This window comes from Heteronotia binoei, chromosome 8, assembly GCF_032191835.1.
Source record: "Heteronotia binoei isolate CCM8104 ecotype False Entrance Well chromosome 8, APGP_CSIRO_Hbin_v1, whole genome shotgun sequence".
NCBI lineage: Eukaryota > Metazoa > Chordata > Lepidosauria > Squamata > Gekkonidae > Heteronotia > Heteronotia binoei.
In genome coordinates, this window is record NC_083230.1 from 4,715,259 (window position 1) to 4,734,686 (window position 19,428).

Consider the following 19,428-nt stretch of genomic DNA (forward strand, 5'->3'; position numbering starts at 1 on the left):
AAAAGAAGAAAAGTGGGGAGGGGAAAGACTCATTACTGAAGTGGGAAAGGAGGGAGACCAGAAACCGGATGGGGTTATTAAGGGAAAGGGAGGATTCTGGTACCGAGAAGGAAAACTGTATGTACCAAAGAGCCTCCAGAAGGAATTTTTGCAATTTTGTCACAATAGTAAATTTTCTGGACATTTTGGTTATGTAAAAACTTTACACCAGGTAAATTGAAAATTTTGGTGGCCATCTATGAAAAAAGACATTTTGAGTTATGTGGCCACTTGCCCCGTGTGCATAATGGCTAAAAAAAGGGGAGGAAACCCCCCGGGACTATTACAACTGTTAGAAACCGCCGATAGGCCATGGTCGGTGGTTTCGTTGGCTTTATAGTAGAACTCCCAGTATCACAAGGAAAAACCATGATCTTGGTAGTGATGGACACTTTCTCCAAACAGGCGCATTTCATTCCATTCACTCAGCTACCCACTGCCAAAAAGCTAGCCTACCTGTTCTTTCAACACGTGGTCAAACTACATTCATTTCCACAGGGCCTGTAAGACCGAATTGTTTAAACAGGCTTTTGCGGTTTGGTAACAAGCTTATTTGAGGATTCAGGAAGGAGAGATGTGACCTGGTTAGCGAAGTGAAATGCTTAAACAGAGAAAACAAGCAGGATAAATGTAGGGCCAGGTAGTTAGTGGATTCAGCTTCTGACCTGAAGTGTCCGCCCCAAAAATGTTGACACTAGCTACTGGAGTTCTCCGAGGTCGGATTCAAGCCAGGGCTCAGAATCCCAAGTGTGGGACTGCACAGGAAGCACGAAGATCTGTAATCTGGGACTGAAGTTGTGAGATGTGCCTGAGGAAATACCTCTATTTGAAGACTTGGGCATGTGAGCCAGTGTTCGCAATGAGTTTATTTTTTTCAAACTCTTTCTGACTCCTCATGCATTTGGGCATTGAAGAGATCTTTGTCCTTGAAGGGTAAATTTGCCCTGGTGTCATTAGGTAGAGCAGTACAGCATAACCAGGAGTGTCACTATAGTACAACAGCAGATGCTGTAGCTCTACTTGCCGAATCTGCTGCATCCCCAGCAGCATTAATTTGCCATTTCCCTAATCTGACTGCCTCTGCTCGTATTACTTTTGTTTTGCAGAGTGTGAGGGCACCAGAATAATAAACCTTTCTCCCCAAGATTTCCAACTTCCTCCCTTCTTTATCAAAGAGTGAAGTATGGTCCCTGGAACAGTGCCTCAAGGGGGTGACCTCAGTGACCAGCAAATTAGCCGCAGGGTGGGGAAGATAAATTTGTAGCCTTTGTACCTTAACTTTATACATGGCCTCTAGTTTCCCAGAAGAGACAGGCACTTATGCAAATTTGGCTCACACCCCTTTAGCAATATCCAGCAGCCTCTGCAACATGGGAAATGCTATTGGGCCCAAGGAAGCAGAGTAGAGAACTTTGAGAATTGGTTCCCATGGTTGTGGACCCATACACACAACATCCAGTTCCAGGGATTTTGCTATACAAATTAATTGCACACATCCTCAGTGGGAGAAATGGAGCCTGAAACTCTTGACTGCCTCATCCAGAGATTATTCCTATGGGCAGACCTTGAATTCAGCAGCAGCTCACAGGAGCACAGCTCCTGAACCTTTCTGAGGGTTCCCCATCTTCCTCCACACCCACCTTCCTTGTCCATTGAACAGTAGGTGCAGCTTCATAACAATCCCTGGATGAGCTCCACCACCTATTTTTCTACAAATGAGCCCTGCCTATGGGGCATCAGAGCCCACTCCAGAGAGCATTGGCATCCTCTGAATCAAAGGTCTTTTCCTTCAGTTCTAATAGATGATGAAGATACAACATTGGTGGTTGAGACAAGAATGACTTCAGTGCACTAGGAGCTCAATCAGAACTGACCACCAGTACAGATGTCAAAGAGGGAGGATGAAAGCACAGAGTGTATTCTTCCCAAGGTAAATTGAGTGGCCAATATATGGGAGATGGAGCCATGGGATAGGGAAACTATGGATCCTGAGGTGGAGGCCAATTGGAATTGATGAAGCAGATGGATCCAATGCAGCTGACTTCTTCCCCAATGGAGGTTGAGTGGGTTCAGGCAATAGTGGTTGGATCTCTACCACCTCATCATCAGAGGACATCATCAGAGGACATAATTAGAGGGCTAGCTGCCAGTGTAGGAGGCAGCAACGGATTATGAGGCCAAACATGTCAAAGAATACTAACCTTCAACACTGAAGAATGATTCAGAGGAACATCCTTATATTTAGCTTTGAACTTTGACTTCTTAGATGGCAGCTCTGAAGAACTTCTTTGAACTGGTAGTAGCCTCAGAGCCAACAATATTTGTAGTTCTGTAGGGTGCTGACCCCACCAAAGGATTTACAGCCCTAAACCTCTGATTCTTTAGCCCTCCAAATGGGCTGGTCTTTCTTTGGGGCTCCAAGTAGTCATTCCCATAGGAAAGTTTTAGCTGAGATGTTCTTTCTTGCCAAGCTTTGAGAATGAACTGGTAGCAGATGAAACAGGTTGCAACATTATGGGATTCACCAAGGCAAGTAGGACAGCGCTTGTGATTGTCAGACTGCACCATCTTCGTCTATCTTAGAAAGAGCCATTACATCCTAAAACAAGCAACTCTCTCACTGACAAAACTGAGGTAATTTGAAGAGCTAGGCTCAAGAAGGTCCTTTTTCCACAAGTGGAAAAGACAGGACTTAAGAAGGGTTGCTCCTCCCATCTCCAATACATGCTGGTTTGGGCAGGAAAAGGCTGGCATGTGCTGCAGGGCAGGGGAGCATTTCAGGATCTATAGAAAGAACTAGAAATCTTGAAAAAAGTAACCTCTGCATGTGGGACTGCACAGAAGCCATGAAGATGAATGAAAATGATTTTATTGTATATTTTGTTTTTAATATTTTATATTGTTTTTATTTGTTGTTAGCTGCCCTGAGCCTGTCAGGGGAGGGCGGGATATAAATCTGATTAAATAAATAAATAAACCTAAGTGACTGAGGAAGGAATGATTTGGCAGATGCATTTGCTACATGGTGCCTGCACAGGGACAACTGTAACCAAGGCAAGCAGAAAGCTTATTATCCATTAAGTAAGGACTCCAGCTAGTTTGAGTGCTGTTAAGCTCCCAACCGCCTGTTCATAGTGCTGCACCAAGAGAAGCTACAATAACTGAAGAGATTTTATACCAGAAAAACTAAAGTAAGACATTTTGAAGCTGAATTTAAAGGCAGATCCACGAAACTAAGATGTCATATCCATAATACATTATAAATATCCACTGCCTACTCCAGGTTTCATGCTTTCTCTTCAAGAATTCCTGTTCTGTAGTGCCAACACTACATTTTCATGTGTTTTTAGAAATGTATAACGCCCATACCTAAGCTTTTGAAACTAAATACAGAAGTTACATTGAGGCATTTAGTAAGTAGTACCTAGCTTGTAAAATACTGATGGGGTTTTGTTAGTCACACTAAAATGCAGACACAGTTAATCTACAAAAGCTATTTTGCTTAACACAAATCGCCATGAAGTACTTACCAATTTAACAAACTGTTTAAAACAATGACAAGATGAAAAAGGAGGAAAAGTAAACTAGAACTATAAAGGAAGTCATGTAAAAGTCAAAGTATATGACAAACAATACTGGTATGTGACAAGCATAGTTTCATGTAATTCTAACTAAAAAGAAAACCATGTATTTATTATAGAGGGGACCCCAAAACTAACAACAGCTTCCTGATCTAAGACAAGTGTCTCTACACACAAGCTCACATCTACATTAAACTGGAAACCAATTTAGACTGAAGCAACACACAAACACTTCCCAGTTTCTCCTAAAGAAAGATTTTCTGGCCCTGAAATGAAGTCTCCATGTCCCATCCTGCCCTCTCTTGAGCCAACTCAAGTAGTATGTTAAAGAGTTGAATTTAAATTATGAAAATACTAACAATCTTTAAATATAATAATAAGTAGTAGTATAAATTTCATCACTACTGTGGGATAAATGACAAAAAATGCAAGAATTTTTAAAACCCCCAACATTCTTCAAACCAAATTATGCCAAACAGGTTTGCTAAGATAAGAAGATTTACCTTGATTTCTTTTTGTTCTACAGATTTTTCCCATATCTGCTGATCATAAGCCCCAATCTAAATAGGAGACAGGAAAGTCAGCATTAAATTGCGTTTATCCAGCATAATTATATTTTTTTCACAGTAAACTATGGCATATTGAAACGATACACTGAAAGGCATTTAAATTGAAAGGTTGATTGATGTTTGGTTAATCAATTTCTAAATATTCCACAACCACACATTTTAGTGAAGTTTTTTCTGTAACTATCATATTTTGTCAATTATTTCCAAAGAATCATATACCTAAGGTTTGTCAGTTATTTGCATAGAATTTTATACTTTAGACTCTATTGTGCAATAATATTTGGGTGCATAACATTGAATATTAAAATAAAATACGTAAATCTGGCAAAATTATTTTTCAACAACTGTTCAAAACATGTAAATAAATAAGGACAAGCAATTCTAGAACAATACTAAAATGCTGTTTTTGTAAAATCTGAAATCCTAAGCATGCATACTGTAAGTATTGCTGAAATCAATGGAACACACTTCTGAATAGAATCAACTATTATGCATAATTACTGGCTAAAGATCTATTAAGCCCAACTATACCCAAAAGTAGGTACGTCCGTCATAAATATCATTTGCTAATTCTTATTACGTAGGACTTTTAGGTCTTAAGACAAATATTTTTCATTATAGCACCTGATCAAACAAATAATGCTTGGGCCTAGTTTTCAGAGATTTCTTCTATAACAGATTGTAGAATGCTCTCAAGGTAAAATATTTAATGTTTGGAACACTTTTTGCAATAATCCTAAGGATAAGAGCATATCTTTTTTTTGCAGGAAATGCTCAGCAGAAACTCATTTGCATATTAGGCCACACCCCTTGGCATCATCATTTTTTTCGCACAGAGCTTTTGTGTAGAAAAAGCCCAGCAGGAACTTATTTGCACATTAGGCCACACCCCCTGATGCCAAGCCAGCCAGAACTGTGTTCCTTTGTGTTCCTGCTAAACAAAAAGCCCTAGATACAAGCATGTTAAAATTTCAGATCAGGAGCAAATTACATTATAGAAATTGTTCCAATCGGAAACCATACTTCATTTGTTATACTGATCAACAATGATAACAGTAATGTCTTGATTTGTATATTCTTACAGGACCTCTTATAAAAGAAAAGGGTTTTCCTGAATGTCAAATATTAGGTGAAAAGGAGCTCTGAGCTTTTACCTGATTCTATTAAAATAAAGCTAAATGATGAGAAAACTCCAAGAATTTCACAGGCACTATTAAGAGAGAACTATAGTGTCAGCCTAACCTACCTTACAGGATTATTGTAATGACGATCCTAGGTATGCTGCCCTCTTACATGCTGAATGAAAATCATACCACGCAAACATACAACATAAATACATTTAGGTATTTTAACACTGTTATTTATGACATATTTTATGCCTTATGTGATTGGTTCTATTTGGCCTTTGACCATAAACAATCAATGCTATCTGCAACAGAATTTTATGTCTCAGCCTGCCAACTAAATCTAGTTTGGGCAAACAGATTCCATCTGCTTAAATTTCTTTTGCAGATTTGGTTACAGACGCTTACCATAATTCCATCACTGCATGAAGCTATTTTTGTCTTCCAAGCCTATAAATAGAACTAGATGTTTTGTATGTTAACCCTCAAGGGTAGAACAAACCTCCAGAAATACAGCTGTTGTGCAACTGCACAATACAATTGGGATGAATATATTTAAGCAGATCACTATTTTTACTTGTACCTGTTCCTGAACAGTTTTGATGGAAGCCTGCTACAAAACATGGAAATACTACGATCTTTGTTTGCATTTCACTCTCTTTGCCCAACCACAAGGTTATAAGCTGACTTATAACCACCATGATTTTTCTGCTGCAATTCAAATTCAGCTATCAAGGATTTATTATACAAATAAAAATAAAATTATAAATATTTAATTGCTGTTCATTCAGGTCAAAGATTTATTTTAAGATTTCCATTACAGGCAGCAAAACAAACAAACAAAAACCAACCTAAAGAATAACCACACAAGAACACACAGGAAGCTGCTTCATTCAGAGCATCAAGGTCAGTATTGTCTACTCAGACTGGCAGCAGCTCTCCAGGATCTCAGGTAGAGATCTTTGATATCACTTACTGCCTGGGCCTTTTAAAACTGGAGATGCTGGGGACTGGACCTGGGACCTTCTGCATGCAAAGCGAAGGCTCTTCCAATGAGCTACAGCCCCTCTGCTGACAGCATCATGTTCATTATATTGTGTAAAATTAATAAAATAAATAAACAAACCAGTAACCTAGTACAAGGCACATTGTTTTGGATTATTTAAATCATGGCAAAGAGCTACAATACAAAAAATAAACCAAATGCCTATTCAAACAGTACAAGCACACAACTGCCTCAGCCACTCCTTCCTCCCTTCCCCTCACCTTGGGTGAAGCAAAAGATTAAACAAATTTTTTTTGCATTTATTTAAATATTCAGGGTTGGATTCAACCCACTGTTCAGCTGCTGAAAAACAAACTTATTTTCTCTGACCACCAAAAAGGTCTCCAATCTTGTCAGGCAGGGAGCCCCCAACCTCAATTCCAATGATAAGTGGAAATAATAAGAATGCAGAAACCCTAGGCCCACTTGTGATTTTTTAAAAAATATTGTGGCCTCTGCCAAGATTTAAATCAACCACCGAAGTGTCCTGTACTACTCCTGATTTTCCCAAGTAGAATCTAGGGTTGGCAAGTCCAATTCAAGAAATATCTGGGGACTTTGGGGGTGGAGGCAGGAAACTTTGGGGGTGGAGCCAGGAGACATCAGGGAGGAGCCAGGAACAAGGGTGTGACAAGCATAATTGAACTCCAAGGGAGTTCTGGCCATCACATTTAAAGGAACCGCACACCTTTTTAAATGTCTTCCTTCCATAGGAAATAATGAAGGTTAGGGGCACCTTCTTTTAGGGCTCATAGAATGGGACCCCCTGGTCCAATAGTTTTGAAAGTTGGGAGATACTTTGGGGAGAGTCACTAGATACTATACTGAAAATTTGGTGCCTCTACCTCAAAAAACAGCTCCCCCAGAGCCCCCGAAACCTCCAGATAAATTCCCCATTATACCCTATGAGAATCAATCTCCACATAGAGAATAATGCTCAGCAGACGTGAGAGGATGTAAGGACTACAAGTCCCAGCATGCACCTTGTGAAGGGAGGCTGGACTGGAGCGAATAGCAGGCCGGCGGTGGGCGGGTCTTTGTGAGCCGGAGGAAGGGAGAAGCCTGAAGCCAAGCAGGGAAAGAGACACGACGTCATTCCACCCCACCACCCCCGCTATCAGATTTTTAGATAGTGGGAGATTAGGTTGCTAATCTAGGGGTCCCCCGGCAGGGCGGGGGGGGGGGGTTGGGAAGCCTAGTAGAATCCCTAAGAGAATATTGCCTAAACAGGCCTAGTGATAAATTCTACCTGGTTCCTTCATCTAGGTAAGTGAAGACAGCGGAAAAGTGAGAACAAATGTCCTTTGATAAATACAGAGGAAACAATGATATAAAGACTGGGCTAAACATGCTTTCATGTGGCACTGGGGGTGGTGGGGCAGAACTGGAGGATATACACTAGTCCTCACATAGGACTTACTAAAATAATAAGTTTCAGCTTTCATTTCAAAATATACAATGGAAAACATGACAGCAATCCTAAAGAGCACACTGCAAATCCAGAGCAACAAAATCTTCTGACAGAATGATTAAGCTTATTTTCTGGGCCCAGTTCCAAGACTTTGTTAGTCCCATGCATGAGACAACCTCAAAGTATTTGACCCAGCCTTTCTTTTTTGGCTTCAATATACTGTGTTACTGCATGTCCTCCAATACTGTTACCATCTTTAGTTTCTCTCAGTCATTCAAAACATTAACAGCACCAAGAATATAAACAGGAGCTACCTTTAATGCACCTGGTACAATATGGAAAATTTTCTTGATCTGGGGAAACTGATGAGAAACTTGGCAGAGATTGCCAACTACTGGGGTTTTTTTAGAGCCAGAATGCTTTGTAAGGATTTAATAGTCCCCCGCCCCCGAATTTGTTCTTTTCCGTAACAAAGGCTGAAGAAAGTCAAGAATTCAATTATAATCAGCAAATAAAGGTATGAAAATATTTTAGGGAAAGTCTTTTAGGTAAGGTCTTTTAGATATGGGGCAATGTGACAGACACCCTGATTAAAATCAGCAGTACCAAATTATAGTGTCAGTAGTTTTTAGGAACTAAAGCCTCAAAAATTAAATTGGAAATCTATAGTCATACTAGAAATACACGATCATCTTCATCAACACAGAGAAGGGGAACATTTTTAAAAAGCAAAAGATGAGACAAGCAGGTGAGTGAATTTGCCACTCATCTTCCCAGTGTTTTACCAAGCACTTCTGGACAAATCAAGCACATTTTCAGTGTTCAGAGTGCAGCTGATGAGAAAAATGTCCAGAGGATTCTGCCCTCTTCACCTGTGTACCCACTTTGATGTTAAGGGAATAGGGTTTATATCATTGGGACAAATCTGTATATAAAATACACTAGTCTGCTGTCATTGTATTGTTTGATGCTACAAATAATGGTTATAAAAATGTACACTGAGGCCCTGTAGATAGCCCAGGCTAGCCTGATCTCGTCAGATCTCAAGTCGAGCAGAGTTGGCCGCCTGGCTAGCATTTGGATGGGAGACCTCCAAAGAATATTAGGGTCGTGACTAGGGATGGGCACCAACTGAACTATAAATCATGATTTGTACTAAAAATAACTGAGTCGTGGTTCATTCCCATTTTGGGGGGACTTGTGTGTGGTAGTTCCCTTATCAGAATATGATGAATCATAGAAACCAGTTTTGGATTTTTTTAAAAAAATATTTAAATATTTTTTAATCCAATAGTATTACACTTAAAAATCAAACAGAAAACCAATGGAAACATAAATAGATACATTGCTATATCTAATACCTTCAAAGTCTGACCTTCATTGTGTGTTACATAAAACTAACTGAAGTTTAACAATTGGTTGCATAATATATATAAGCAACAGGACTATCAAAAATAAATTAACTTTCTATAACACTGATTATGTGGAATGATGTCATTTTCAACAAGAAAAGTAAGTAAGGGGTACCAAACAGACACTACATGTCTTTCATATTGGTTGTAAGATATATCATATGAATCATAAGCAATTCTACATAATATAAACATTTTCCACAGCCTTTGATACCAGGCTTCTAATGTGGGTGGGTGTTTATCTACCCAGAGTGAGGCTATGACTAGCCGTGCCGTGACTATTAAAATATGAATTAATTCTGATGTACTGGAACTTAACCTTTGGTTTTGTCAATTATGAAGTAAAAAAAAATATCAGGTTCAGTGCTAAGGTTGTATGGTAATTTTGCATATTTGTCTATTTACTGGTTGCCAAGATGCATAAATATATCTGCATCGCCACCAACAATGGATAAAATCTGCTTTTCACCACAAGACTTTTTGCAGAGAGGTTCAATGGTGGGATCAATTTTGTTCAATTGGGATGGAGACCAATACCAGCGTAGTAATGTTTTATGAAATTGGAATTTGATATTTATAATATCTGATTTCTTCCCATAAGAGTTCCAAATAAGTTCCCAGTGATGTTTGTCTAGACTTTTTTTTTGCAGTCTTTGTTCCATTGTTCCTGATATTGGTAAGTATGAACTTCCATTTGAGAAATTAAGGATTTATATATATTTTTGATAGAAGGCCTTTTGTATTGTTTTTGAGAGCTTTTACAAAATTTTCATAACTAGTCTGAGGATGAAAAATACTTCCTTTATCATAGGGGAATAAAACATATTTTTGATTTGTAAGTATTGAAACAAATTAATCTTATGTCCCAATTTATTTTCTAATAAGTTTTTGTCTATGAATTTGCTATTATGTCTTAAATCTAGTAACCAATAGCAACCTTTCTGCCTCCAACTTAGATATTCTGCGTTCTGATGACTTGGGAGATACCATTGTTGGGCCATTATAACTGAGGAATATCTGAAGATATCTGGAACAAATTTAGAGCATTTTTGTCACCAAAAGGAAAGAAACGGATGCAAGAAGAGATTTTGGGAAAACTTGGTTTTTGGTAAGAGATGAAAGTTTTACATCACGTCTGACAGGTGGTATGGTTTCAGATATGAAGCTTTTATGGAATTCCAGATGGTATGACTTTGACCTATTATTACTTTAGTAATTTGAGACAAAAATGTAGCATTGTAGTATGTTCACAAATCCAAATAGTCCATGCCACCTCTAGAGGAGGGTTGAAAAAGTGTCTTATGTCTAATCCTTAGTCTGCCATACATCCACAAAAATTTATTTAAGTCAGATTGCCATTTACCAATTTTCAATTTAGTTAAATGTATGGGAAGAGAACAAAATAAAAAAAGGTATTTCGGGAATATAATTTTTTTATCAAATAAAATCTATCAGGCCAAGAAAATTTTAAAGTGTCCCATTTTTTTAGTTGAGATAAAACTGATTTGTGTACTGAGTCATAATTGTTTTAATTTAAAGATATCTCGGGGAATATGAATACCTAATAAGTCTCCACGTTATTTTAGTCCAATTTTTGTGCCCTAATTGATTGATCTCTTTGGTTATATTATCACTTAAATTTATTGGAAATAATTCCGATGTATTTTTGTTAAAAGTGATGCCTGAAATGGAACTGAATGTAGTTAATAATTCTTGTAGAGCTGGTAAAGATTGTGTCAAGTCGGCAGGTTCAATAACGAGTCGTTGTTGATACAAAGAAACTACTTTATTGATACTGGTACTTAAGGCTAGGCCAGCATTGAAAAGACTGAAGAGTATACAGTAGATACATTGCATATAAGGGACACATCAAAGGGATTCCTAAGGGGGGGGGGATTATGCAGGGAACATTCACACATTGATGTTACCAATTCATTCCCAGGCCTGCATGGCCTTGATCGTAGTGGGATCCCGACTCCCTTCAGAGAGCTTGCCTGGGAAGGTACAGATAAGGCTTTCACATCTTTCCATTTCAAAGCAAAGTTACACTCTACAAGAAGGGAGGGGTAGGGAGAGTGTGAGCTAGCAGCATTTGAATATTCTTTGGTTCTACCCAGAATGCTCTTTGACTGAGGCAGAGTTACAGACAGACTTGACAGATTGTATTGGAAAGAAAAATAGTCAAATCATCAGCATAAATTGCAAGTTTGTGATGAGTATCTCCTATGTCTATACCTTTGATTTCTTTATTTTTTCTGATGGCTTCCAAAAGGGGTTCGAACACCAACAAGAACAAAAGGGGGGGGAACATAGGACAGTCTTGCCTTGTACCTTTATGAATCGGGATGGCTGGGGAAGAATGTCCATTAACCAAAAGATGTCCTGTTGGAGTATTATAAATAGCGTTTATTGCATTTTTGAAATGAGGTCCAAAATTCATAAGAACAATAACTGTTTTCAAGTATGTGAATTCTACATTGTCAAATGCTTTCTCAGCGTCTAGTGACATTACAAGAATGTCTTTTAGGTTTATTGAGCAATGTTGAATCACATTTATAATTTTCTGAATCGTTTCCGTCATGTTATGCTGAGGAAGGAATCCAGATTGTTCTATTTTTATGTATGATGGGAGAATTGTTTTTAATCTATTGGCTAGGACTTTAGTAAATATTTTGTATCTAAATTTAAAAGTGATATTGGGTGGTATTTATTATTTATTTTATTCCATTTTTAGCCTGTCCTTCCCATAGAACAGGCTCAGGGTGGGTTACATCATAAAAGCAGTCAACAGTAAAAAAACAATAAAAAACCAATTTAAAATATGCCCCCTGGCCATATAGGGCTTTAAAGGTAAGTACCAACACCTTGAACCAGATCCGGTACTCAATGGGTAGCCAGTGCAGTTCACGCAGCTCAGGATGGATCTGTGCCTGTACAGGTGAAGAAGTCAAAATCTGTGCAGCAGCGTTCTGCACTAGCTGGAGTTTCTGGAGGAGTGTCAAGGGCAGCCCCCCATAGAGAGAGTTACAATAATCTAGCCTGGAAGTGACCATTGCATGGGTTACTGTGGTCAGGTCGTAGGGGTTGAGATACGGGACCAAATGTTTGATCCGCCTCAGATGAAAAAAGGCCGATCTGGCAGCGGCGGTAACCCGGGCCTCCATAGTTACAGAGGCATCTAGAATTACCCCCAAGCTCTTCACCCTTGATGTGGGCATCAATGGAGCCCCATGAAAGGATGGGAGCCTGATCTCTGATCCCAGTCCTCCACAGCCTAGACACATCACCTCCGTCTTCGATGGATTCAGTTTCAGCTGGCTCTGTAGCAACCAACCAGCCACAGCTTGCAATACCCTACCCAATTCCTCTGGGGTCGAATCCAGGTGGCCATCCATCAGCAGCTAGACCTGGGTGCCATCTGCATATTGATGACACCCCAGCCCATACCTCCAGATGATCTGGGCAAGGGGGCGCATATAGATGTTGAATAACATTGGGGAGAGAATTGCTCCCTGTGGCACACCACATTGCAATGGGTTCTGCTGGGATAGTTCACCCCCAAGCACCACCCTCTGTCCTCGACCTTGGAGAAAGGAGACCAGTCATTGTAGGGCCAGCCCCCGTATCCCTGCATTGGTGAGGCGGTGGGCCAACACTTCATGGTCGACCGTATCAAATGCTGCTGACAGATCAAGAAGGATCAGCAACGCTGAACCGCCTCAATCCAGATGCCTCCGGAGATCATCCACTAAGGTGACCAACACCGTCTCCATCCCATGGGCAGGGGGGAAGCTGGACTGGAAGGGATCCAGCACGACAGCGTCCTCCAAGAAAGCCTGAAGCTGCGTTGCCACCGCCCTCTCCACTACCTTGCCCAAGAATGGCAAGTTCGAAACTGGACGGTAGTTTGCTAGGACCGTGGGGTCCAGAGATGGTTTTTTCAGGAGAGGACAGACCACTGCCTCCTTCAAAGCCCCCAGGAATGCCCCTGTGGAAAGGGACAAGTTGATGATCTCCCTCAGGGGAGTTCGTATGCTGTCACCACAGACTTTAACGTGATGGACAAGGATCAAGGGGGCAAGTGGTGGGTTTCACAGCAGCCAGGATCTTGTCAACTTCATCCTGGGAGAGCAGGCTGAAATGGTCCAAAACTAGACCTGAAGACGGGCAAGGGGCTTCCAGTTCCATTATTGTATCAATTGTGGCTGGAAGGTCGTGGCGGAGTGACAAGACTTTATCTGCAAAACAATCCGCAAAAGCCACGCAGCCTATATCCAATTCCCTAGCGTTTGGCATGCCCTGAGGCAAAGATGTTAAGGACTAAATAATTGAGCTGGGAGTGATTTTGCAGAAACAATGGAGGCAGCATAGAACTCCTTCTTTGCTGACTTTGTCGCCATCTTATAGGTCTTCATAAATGATCTATAAGATGTTCTTGAAGCTTCATCTCGGGCCTTCAGCTCCCATTTCATCTGCCTCAGCTCTTACCAAGGAGCCAAGTTGGTACAGGGGCGAAGAGAGCGCAGAGAAGCGACCACATCAATGGCTTCAGAAAGACAGCTATGCCAGTCTTCCACCAGCTTATCCAATGGGCCGCCAGGGGGAATTGGATCCCGTAGAGCCTCCTGGAACCTATTTGGGTCTATTTGGCTCCGCAGGCGAGCGTAAATCTGCTCGCCGCCTAAACAGGGAAGGTTAGGCGTGGATAGCCGGGCCTTCAGGACAAAGTGGTCTGAGCATGGCACCACATCCATTGTAATACAGTCCACTCCAATCCCCGAGACAAAGATAAGATCTAGCGTGTGACCTGCTTGATGTGTGGGAGCTGAAACAACTTGGGAGAGCCCTAGTGCTGCCATGGAGGACACTAGGTCCTTAGCCTGAGAGGATGTCACATCCTCTGTATGGACATTGAAGTCTCCCAGAACCAATAGTCTGGGATACTCCAATGCCCAGGAGGATATAAGAACATAAGAAAAGCCATGTTAGATCAGGCCAATGGCCCATCCAGTCCAACATTCTGTGTCACACAGCGGCCAAATATATATATATATATATACATATGTGTATATATATACATATGTGTGTATATATATATATATATATATATATATATATATATATATGTACATACACACACACACACACACTGTGGCTAATAGCCACTGATGGACCTCTGCTCCATATTTTTATCTAACCTCCTCTTGAAGGTGGCCATGCTTGTGGCCGCCACCACATCCTGTGGCAGTGAATTCCACATGTTACTCACCCTTTGGGTGAAGAAGTACTTCCTTTTATCCGTTTTAACCTTTCTGCTCAGCAATTTCATTGAATGCCCACGAGTTCTTGTATTGTGAGAAACGGATAAAAGTATTTCTTTCTCTACTTTCTCCATCCCATGCATATATCTCTTCATATGCATATAAGGGGAGGGATGGTGGCTCAGTGGTAGAGCATCTGCTTGGGAAGCAGAAGGTCCCAGGTTCAATTCTTGGCATCTCCAAAAAAGGGTCCAAGCAAATAGGTGTGAAAAACCTCAGCTTGAGACCCTGGAGAGCCGCTGCTAGTCTGAGAAGACAATACTGACTTTGATGGACCAAAGGTCTGATTCAGTATAAGGCAGCTTCATATGTTCATATGTTCATTCCATCAGGCCAGGCAGGACACTGGCTGGTGCGTTAGGTGGACGGTACACCAGCCAAATGGCCAAGCTCTCCTCAGCATCCCACACCAGGCCTACGCATTCAATGCCAGCAATCGGTGTCTCAGGGAGTGTCCTGAAGGAGAAAGTCTCCCGGATAAGCATCACTATACCCCCCTTCGTCTATCAGTCCGGGACTGGTGGAGGACCGAAAACCCTGGGGGGGGGGGCCAGCCGTCACAAGGTATGACATTGGGAGCAAAGGATCCTTATTTGGTTTTAAGATCACTACTATGTTTACTTGTTCCCATGTAGAGGGCATGTACCCAGTCTTTAATATATAATTCAGAGGTCTGTCAGTGGTTCTATTAGTTCTTGTTTCAATATCTTAAAAATTTCTGGAGAATACCCATTGCAATCAGGAGATGTTTGATTTCTGAGTTGACATAACTATTTCTATCTCTTTTGAGGTTATTTCAGCCTCCATAAGAGTCCTATGGTCTGAAGATAGTTTATTCAGGAAGTTGTTCTTTTGCAGAAATTCTTGTATTTTGAAAGTATCTGGCTTTCTAGAAGAGTATAAAACTGAATAGTATTTAGTAAAGCAATCTAAGATTGAATTAGAAGAGGTAAGTATTTCCGCTTTATCATTTTTTAAGGAATAAATATGCCTGGCTTTTTTTTTTTTGCTCTTTTGCCTTCCAGGCCAAAAGTCTGAGGGCGTTTTCGCACTGACCTTCAAGTGGCGTGACCACCCTCTTCACACCGGAGGATCTGCCCGGATTTCGCACAAGAAGCGCCGGCGCACCCAAAAGAGCCGGCGACTTCCGTCGCGAAACCTGCTCAAACGGAAACCGCCAAGAAGCAGGAAAACGTTTGAGCGGGTTTCGCGACGGAAGTTGCCGGCTCTTTTGGGTGCGCCGGCGCTTCTTGTGCGAAATCCGGGCAGATCCTCCGGTGTGAAGAGGGTGGTCGCGCCACTTGAAGGTCAGTGCGAAAACGCCCTGAGAGATGTTTTTGATCTGATGCAATACTTTTGTTTTGTGTATATAAGGTTTTATTTTTGAATATTTTCATTGTAACTTCTTATATACAGGGTTGCTACCTGTTTTTTTGTGTAGCTGTTCTAGGTTTTTTATTGAATTTTGTAAAGTTATTACAGTTTTTTTTTTCATTCTTTTTTTAGATATGAAGAAATTGAAATGAGTTGCTCACGAAGGGTGGCTTTGAAAGCCTCTCATCGTGTTGAGTGGGATGTTTCCTCAGATAAGTTCTCTGCAAAACACTTTAATATTTTTACTTATATGTCTAATGTCTTCCTGTCTTAAAATTGTTGTCTTAAGAGCCCACCGTCGTTCTGAATTGAGAAGGCCAAATGATCTAAGGATAGAAAATTACTGGAGCATGATCAGTCCATGCTTTAGTTTCTATTTCTGCAGAAGAGATTATTTCTGTTAATGACTGAGAGGCCAAAATATAGTCTATGCAAAAGTAAGATTTAAATCTTTATGAATAATAAGTATAATCTTTTGTTATTGGGTTTTTTAGTCTCCAAATGTCACTTAGATCAAATGCATTTAATAAAGGAACTAATTGTGTGTGTTGATTTTTTTGGTGACATTAACTTTTTTTGGATTTGATTTGTCCAACAATTTATCAATAATATAATTTGTCTCCTCCAATCAGGACATCACCCTCCTTAAACTCTCGTAGAATTTCGAATTTTTGTTTTAAAAATTTGATCTGTAGCAAGTTTGAACATATGAAGCTGCCTTATACATATGAAGCTGCCTTATACATATGAACCAGACCCTTGGTCCATCAAAGTCAGTATTGTCTTCTCAGACTGGCAGTGGCTCTCCAGGGTCTCAAGCTGAGGTTTTTCAACCTATTTGCCTGGACCCTTTTTTGGAGATGCCAGGGATTGAACCTGGGACCTTCTGCTTCCCAAGCAGATGCTCTACCACTGAGCCACCATCCCTCCCCAATGTTTGGGGCATAAATGGAGCCTAAAGTGATTAGGTGACCATCCAGATGGCCTTTTACAAAAATGAATCGGCCTTGTGGGTCTATAAGTTGTGCCTTCAAGTCAAATTGAGTGTTTTTCTCAATCAGTATTGCAGAGCTTCTGGCTTTTTAAGCGCTTGGGGCATGGAATTGTAAACCAAACCTTGTGGATTTTAAAAGAGGGTATTGAGCAGTCCTAATGTGGGTTTCTTGCAAAAAAACTACATGGGGTTTTAATTTTAGCAGATGAGAAAGAATTCTTCGTTGTTTGATGCGATTATTAAGGCTCTGGACATTAAGTGAAACTATTTGGTAACCTAGTGTCATGATCACAAAATCTATAATAAGTCAGACAATGAGTAAAAACTGGGAAGTATCCTAGTAACTGTCAGATCTTCTTGCTATAATGTGTTAGCATTGTATTTGCAAGTCTTAAAACAATTAAATTTTGTTAATACTTATTCAACTACTAGAAATCAGAGGAAACTTATATAAACTTACTAAGTTAAACCAACAAAACTACTTAAAATGAAAACTTATCAAACTTTCCCTAAAAACCACTATAAGAATTTATCTATAAGATCCTAACGTACAAAAATTGAAACCTAAGAAAAAGATAACAGGGGCTTAGTCCTATACAACCAGATCCCCTCTACCCCCAGACAGCTAAATAAATGTTAAAATTCCGATCTAAATATAATACGTGCTTAAAATACTCCCAGTCTGTTTCTCTCTCCCCTCCCACCTCTACTTCACCCCCCTTAAAAAAGGATATCTGCTCAAAAAGGTCTTTGTTTCTTAAACACACGAATTATATCTATATATACAAAACAACCAAGAAAATTAGGTTTACCAAACCCCCACAATCCACAAAAAAATCAAAATATCACCCTGCGAAAGTTATTGTATTTAAGCTTCCTTCCGTGTCCAAAATAACATAACTGTTCTTAAACAAGGAGACTTCTGCCACCCTGTTTTGCAAATCCACACCAGTGTTCAATGGGTTGCTGAGAGCATTCTTTTCAGTTTCCCCCTGTTGAGATATGCTATGGGAACTGGCAACCTTCTTTAAAACATCCACCTTGGGAATAAGTGGGATTGGAAGAGCAGTCATAGCTAAACCAGTTTCCCATAAATCTAGTTGCGCAGACTTCTTTGGCTCCAAATGCTTACGGTCTTCTTGTTTCTAAGTAGCTTGTCTCTAAGTTTTCTCAGTCTAGTGGTAATTCCAACTGTTCTTTAACTGGAAGAGTTGAAAAGTTGTTCAGTAACTCCTCTTCCATAGAGTTTTCCAATAAGGAGTGTTCTAACATCAGTTTCTGAGAAGTAGGAGGAATAGAGCTCGAATTCTGTTCTTTCTGAGACACCTCCTTCTGATTCTCTTTAGTTGTCTTATCCACCTCCATCCAAGAAATTTCTGCAGATCCGGATGGTAGCAAAGGATTTAAAATTAGGTTATCAAAAACTCTGGCAGAGAAGATTTCCCTACTATATAAAAATTCTTTTTTACGCAGCAATATACTGGGAATCTTAGAGCTTCCAAACTTGAGCATTACTTTTTGTGCTTGATGTGAGTTATTTAGAAGCTCTACAGAGTTTAAATCAATTATAGGCCTCTTCATCTGCAAGAGAGTTCTTAAATGCTGAATAACTCTCCCCTTTGTATTCCATAATATCTTCTGGCCTTTGAATCTACCAATTGTCAAGCATATTTTCCTTGCTTGTAACTGTAAATGAAATTTAGCTGCTTTTCTAGACTGCCAGACTTTTTCTTGTTGGAGATTCTCTTTCTGAGTTAACCCTAGGAAAAAATTTTAGAGATAGCCCATCAGGATTTAAATTATTTATTACTGTTCAATATAATTTGAGTGAGATGGTCCACTTTGTTTTCAGTTGCCTTTATCCTATTCAGGACAACTTCCAAAGAGCTGTTAATTGAATAACCTCATTCGACATTTTCTCAGGCAGTCTGTAGTTAACAAGCACGGAGTCATTCAGCTTTCTTACATCCCCTCTCAATGCTATTAGTTGAAGTGGTATCAAAGTTTATAAGGGGAGTAGACTGCACTTCCTCAGGCAGTCTATGATTAGCAAACACAGGATCATCCAGTGTCCTTTGTGAAAATTTTGTATATCCTCCCTCTCTCTTCAATACCATTAGTTGTAGTAGTATCAAGATGTGTAAGGGGAGTAAAGCAATTGGAAGTTGGAACAGCAGGCAACAGTGGCAAACTTGAGACCAAATAATCATCAATTCTTTTTTGTTTACTAACTGGTGGGGATGATAAATCTTCTGCTTCCCGATGCCTTTTACCGGGACCCATTACTGGGAGTTATCTTATCAGATCCAACACAAGGCTTCCAGCAGCATCACCCCCACAAGTGTGGATTATTTGAATTATGCTTTCTGCTCACCACAAGGTAACATTATCAACAACTCTGGGGGTATAACAAGCTGTTGTTTTCTTCTTAATAATTTCCTTCTTAGCTGTAGCAAGAAAAAAGCAAAAGTGGCTACCCAAAAAATGCCTTTTAAGTAGATTGAGCTGACATTAATTGACTAAGGCTATGTTTTCAAAACCTTCCGCTGCTTCTATCA

At 40.1% G+C, this 19,428-nt stretch overlaps 1 protein-coding gene across 2 annotated transcripts in view; it reads right to left on the bottom strand.

Annotated features, from left to right (window-relative positions):
* PHTF2 (putative homeodomain transcription factor 2) overlaps nucleotides 1–19,428 on the bottom strand; it is a 181,546-nt gene that overhangs the window by 129,528 nt on the left and 32,590 nt on the right. For both annotated transcript variants that reach the window (XM_060244685.1, XM_060244686.1), the window contains exon 2: nucleotides 4,124–4,180. In XM_060244685.1, coding sequence (XP_060100668.1) covers nucleotides 4,124–4,180 — 57 coding nt within the window. The remainder of the gene's footprint in view (nucleotides 1–4,123; nucleotides 4,181–19,428) is intronic.